The sequence below is a fragment of the Triticum urartu genome, chromosome 3, assembly GCF_003073215.2.
Source record: "Triticum urartu cultivar G1812 chromosome 3, Tu2.1, whole genome shotgun sequence".
NCBI lineage: Eukaryota > Viridiplantae > Streptophyta > Magnoliopsida > Poales > Poaceae > Triticum > Triticum urartu.
In genome coordinates, this window is record NC_053024.1 from 571,697,924 (window position 1) to 571,702,948 (window position 5,025).

General features: G+C 53.8%; 1 protein-coding gene across 5 annotated transcripts; it reads left to right on the plus strand.

Annotated features, from left to right (window-relative positions):
• The first annotated feature begins 1,186 nt into the window (after window positions 1-1,186).
• Window positions 1,187-4,899, plus strand: LOC125545085 (UDP-glycosyltransferase 87A1-like). 5 transcript variants are annotated; one of them, XR_007299892.1, is made up of 5 exons: window positions 1,188-1,766; window positions 1,930-2,845; window positions 2,966-3,114; window positions 3,214-3,311; window positions 4,498-4,899. XR_007299892.1 is itself a non-coding variant. In XM_048708944.1 (3 exons), exons 1-2 carry the CDS (start codon window positions 1,268-1,270, stop codon window positions 2,820-2,822), a joined length of 1,392 nt encoding a protein of 463 aa, XP_048564901.1. In that variant the 5' UTR covers window positions 1,187-1,267; the 3' UTR covers window positions 2,823-2,845; window positions 4,498-4,899. The 5 variants fall into 5 exon arrangements, 2 of the variants coding, with proteins under 2 accessions (XP_048564901.1, XP_048564900.1); XR_007299891.1 differs by having other exon boundaries at window positions 2,966-3,311; XR_007299893.1 differs by lacking the exon at window positions 3,214-3,311.
• Window positions 4,900-5,025: the final 126 nt, after the last annotated feature.

Consider the following 5,025-nt stretch of genomic DNA (forward strand, 5'->3'; position numbering starts at 1 on the left):
ATGCATGCCAACGGCATGATAACGGCGGCTGCTACGGATCAGCCGGCTGCCCAGCTGTACGATTCAAGCGCGTGTGGCCGTCTAATTCATGCGATGCAGCCAGTCTCCCTTCCCTTTCCCTCACACAACGTGCCCCTTGATGACCGCACATGACCTTCTGCAGCTCACACGACCTTCTACAGAAAATAAGGTTGCAACACCAACGCCTCCTCCGTGGCACCGTCGCCGGCGACCACACAGCCGCGGATGCTGCGACCCTGACAAGCGCAGCTCCGACGAGACACGACCCTGGACACTATCTGTTGCATCTTTCACCATGCAGCAGGACTCATGCTACAAAAAGTCTGAGCGACCCCGGCCATGTCCTCGCTACTGGTGCCTGACTTTGCAGCACGCACCAGCTCCCATGGAAGCACCGTGCAGCATTGACGGTGCCTGGCGGCGCTTCAATGCAACCCCGGCGGCGCTTCAATGCAGCTCCGGCGACGATTCAATGCAACTCCGGCTACGCTTCATTGGAACCAGACGAAGCGTTCAACGACGCCGCGGCGCTTCATTGTAGCTCCGGCGGCCCCATCGATGCTCCACTGCAGCAACGTGCATGGCGAGCTCTGTGGCAGCGCCGATGTCAGCGGATGCTGGGACGCCGCGTGCGACGGCAATGATGGATGCACCGACGCGACAACGACAACACAAGGCGGCACCGATGGATGCTTCGATGCAGCCACCCATTATCGACAGCATGCGGCGGCTCCGGTGGATGCCACGACGCGGTCCTGTTGTGGTTCTCAATGGTGTCATCCTCTCGAGCTTGCATCAATGGCAGCTACGGCCATGGCTGGATTGCAGCAGCAGGGTGGCTAATGGGACAGGGTAGCATCCATGCGGCGTCGCTGGCGGTGCCTCCCGGTTCCCATTTGTGGTGGTTGGTGGTGCTCGCCATAGGATTGACGGCCTCTCCTATGGCAGTTAAGAACAAGGAAGAAAAGGGTAAAGAGAGAAAACGAGTGGAGAAGAGGGATCGCGAGGAGATAAGGCTGTTGAAGCGGTGGGTGACCTGTCGTGAGACAGGTGTCGCATGTCCAAAAATTGCTAAAAATGGTAGTAACCTGTCTGCCCCACTTCTCATCATCTGAGGCGGGACACGTGAGTCGGTGAGTGGCTAGGAAAAAGCCACGCAGACCAAAATATCAATCAGTGGGAAGCGAGTTTTGACATCTGTTGTAGCAGTACCCATCTCTCTCCCCGGTCTGCAGAGTCTCGAATAATGGCCTCCTCAGCGACTGGGACTCGGAACGTCGTCGCGGTGCCGTACCCGGGCCGCGGCCACATCAACCCCATGCTCGCCGTGTGCCGCCTGCTCGTCGCCGCGGACGGCGCCCTCACCGTCACCGTCGTCGTCACCGAGGAGTGGCACGCGCTGCTGGCCTCCGCGCCCACGCTGCCGGACCGCCTGCGCTTCGCCACCATCCCCAACGACGTCATCCCCCCCGAGCGCAGCCGTGGGGTCGACCACGCCGCCTTCTTCGAGGCAGTCAGCGTCAAGATGGCGGAGGCCGTCGGGCAGCTGCTCGGCCGGCTAGTGCTGGAGCTACAGCCGAGGCCGGAGGGCATCGTGGTCGACACCTACCTGACATGGGGGGTTGCGGTGGGCACGCGGTGCCGGATACCGGTGTGCTCGCTGTGGACCCAGCCGGCCACCTTCTTCTTGGCGCTCTACCACCTAGACCTGTGGTCGTCGGGTGATGAACATGAGCGCGATGAAGGTAACTAGCTAACTGACCATGCACCAAGAGTGATTACATGTTAATGCGAACCATGCGATTGTGTTTGCACGATGCATCTCCAGTTGTTCCTTTGTGTGAGTCGTGGATTTTTCTTACTAAACAACTCTTGACAAGTGATGTGTTCTACTTGTGTGCTCTGCAGAATTAAGCACCAAGTCCATGGATCAGTATGTGTCGTGCCTCTCATCAGTAAGAATGTCTGATCTCATGGTCTTCAGCCGATGGAAGCGGCACATGAAGATAACAGCGGAGGCGTTCGTGAAAGTACGTAAAGCGCAGTGTCTCCTCCTCACCTCCTTCCACGAGCTTGAACCCCGTGCCATCAACACAACAGCAGAGCTACTTCCGTTCCCCGTATATCCAATCGGCCCTGTACACATGCAGCCGGACGGGAACACGGGCAGGATCCAGGACGAGGAGCACCGTGACTGGCTCGACGCGCAGCCAGAGAAGTCGGTGATGTACGTCTCGTTCGGCAGCTACGCTTCCATGCCGCACTCGCAGTTCCAAGAGATCGCCATGGGGCTGCTTGACGCTGGAGTCAAGTTCTTCTGGATGGCACGGGACAAGGCCCCTGAGCTGCGGGAGAAGTGTGGCGACAAGGGGCTGGCGGTGCCGTGGTGTGACCAGCAGGAGGTGCTGCGCCACCCCTCCGTCGGCGGCTTCCTCAGCCACTGCGGGTGGAACTCGGTGCTCGAGGCCGTGTGCGCCGGAGTGCCGGTGATTGGCTTCCCCGTCGCGTGGGATCAGCTGGTGAACGCCCGGATGGTCGCCGACGAATGGAAGGTCGGCATCGACCTGAGGGAGCAGAGGGGGGAGGATGGGTCTGTGAGCAGGGCCGCCATCTCGGATGCCGCGAGGAAGCTGATGGATTCGGATTCTGCTGTTGGCCAAGAGATGAGGAAAAGAGCCGCACAGCTGCGCGAGGTTTCCCGTAGCGCGGTCCGGGAAGGCGGCTCGTCGCATCGTTCGTTCAGCGGTTTCCTCGAGGATCTCGCCGAGGGAAGGTTGGAGGTGGCTGAAAGTTCTCATTGACTGATGGCACTTCATTTAGTCCAGTGAGTGGCAGAAAAATTAAATGTTTACAGCTCAAAATGATGCACTGCAATGTGGCCAGGGGCACGTGTCAAAAACAGTGAAAAATCCGTATATTTAAACCTGAATTCTTAAACGTGCAGCTGCGCTGGATGGGTGTCGCGAGCGCACGTGGGAGAGCCGTCCGATGCGCCCGATAGCTCCGACTGCGCGGGATCCAGCCCGACCAGGTGCCATTATGAGAATAGGCGTGACGTGTGGTGTGTGGTGGGCCCGGGCTGCATTAATTCAGGTGAAACCGCCCACACCGACCGCTCCTCTTGTTCGAAACTGCCCCATCGCCCTCGTCCCCTTTTCATTCGAACTTCTCCCTCTCCTCCCTCTCATCTAGCAACGACGCACGGCGCGAGGTTCTGCGGTTGTGGATCCCGCACGGAGTCGCCGGTGTGGGAGGCCGTGAGCACGGCGAGTCGCCGGCTACAGGCGGAGGTAAAACCCGGCACCTCTTCTCCCTCTCCTCCTCGGTTGCGCTCCAGATTTGGTTGGGAGTTCGTGTTTGTAGCGTTAGAGTTTGGGTGACTAGGCGGGCATGGAGGTTGTCCATGGCGTCTGCGGGCTCGGCGTTGCTATGGTGGGGAAAGGGCTCCGCGTTGCTATGGCGAGGGGAGGGGGGGGGAATTGAGTCCTTGAAAGGGTGGAGGCGTAGGGTAAGGGATGCATCTGACCGAATCCTAGCGACGGGGGCATAGGATTCGTTTTATTTGATGTTGCTTGAATCCCCGAATGCAGTTGTATAGAAATATCATGGTAGTTGCTTAGTTTTTCTTGCAATTTGCGAGATGGAGGGGCAGGGTAAGGGGATGCATCTGACTGGGCCATAGGATTCGTTTTATTTTTGATGTTAATTGAATCCCCAAATGCAGTTGTATAGAAATATGATGGTAGTTGCTTAGTTATCCCTGCAATTTGTGTGATGGAGAGGCAATCGAACTTCATAGTATTCAGAGTTGCACGAAATAGGGCAGTAGTTGCCTTTTGTTCAACATCGAGCAACACTGTTTTATTGGGGAAGATGGTTTTTGTGGTTGGTCGATTTTTTGCCATTGCCATCTCATTATTGTCCAAGTGCCTAGATTCCACCACCAAGTTGTTATCATTTTGTAGTGTTCTTTAAATTAGTGTACCAAACATGACGTTGCCAGATTCACCATCGAGTTGTTGTTTATCATAACTATGAATAGAAGATGAGATATCATCGTGAATAACTGGCAGCTTTCGAAGTTTTTTTGGTTATGAAGTATTTTTTTTGGTTGGTTGAATCCAACCACACTATTTTTATCGTAACTAACAACTTTAGGAGTTTTTTGATGGCTAGCTATGTGATGAAGATGAACATGTGCTTGTTTTGTGATGAGGAGTAATATGTGCTTGTTTTTTGTCATTTTTAGTTGCTACGAATAGTGAGTAGTTGCCTAGTTTTCAGCACCAAGTTGCTTCTGCAAGTACTAGCATTTAGCAGTTGAGTTATCTCTGGGTAGGAGTAAATTGAGATCATTTCACCTCCCGATGACAGTGAAGTCACACATTTTCTTTTTGTCTACAGGCAGAACTTGTGTTTATAGGGCTTGTCTTTTTTTCATCAACATGACATTTTTTTGGTGTGTTTCTTCTACAGAATGGCTCTGAAAAGCAAAAGGGCCGCGGGAAGAACTGTTGGTGAAAATGAGGGAGAAGAGGTGGTGGCTCAAACAACAAGGAGCAATGTTGGACGCAAGCATGGGCAGACAGATGAGGGTCCTGTCTGGGGTGGTCGGGCAGGGAAACGGGCCACCAATTCCGCCCCTCGTGATGAAGGAGGGAGGCATCCGAAACGTGCGAAGAAAGTCAAGCACATGGTATTTTTTTATGAAAAACTTGAAAGAAGGGTGGCATCTGATTCTTTCTTTTTGAAATATGTAATGCTCAATCAGCATATCATTTGTATGCACTCCTATCTTTGATAAGCAGCAGAATAGCAGTATAGCAGTTGCCTAGTTTTGTACTAGCAGTTGCAGTTCGATATAGTTCTAGTTGCTCAGTTTTTAGCAAACACAGCTCGCTTTTTTAATTATGGTGTGCTTTGCTTAGTTTAGTATAGTGGGTTTCTCAATTTAGTATAGTTGGTTCCTCAGTTTAATATAATTGTAGCCTCTGCCCTTTTTTT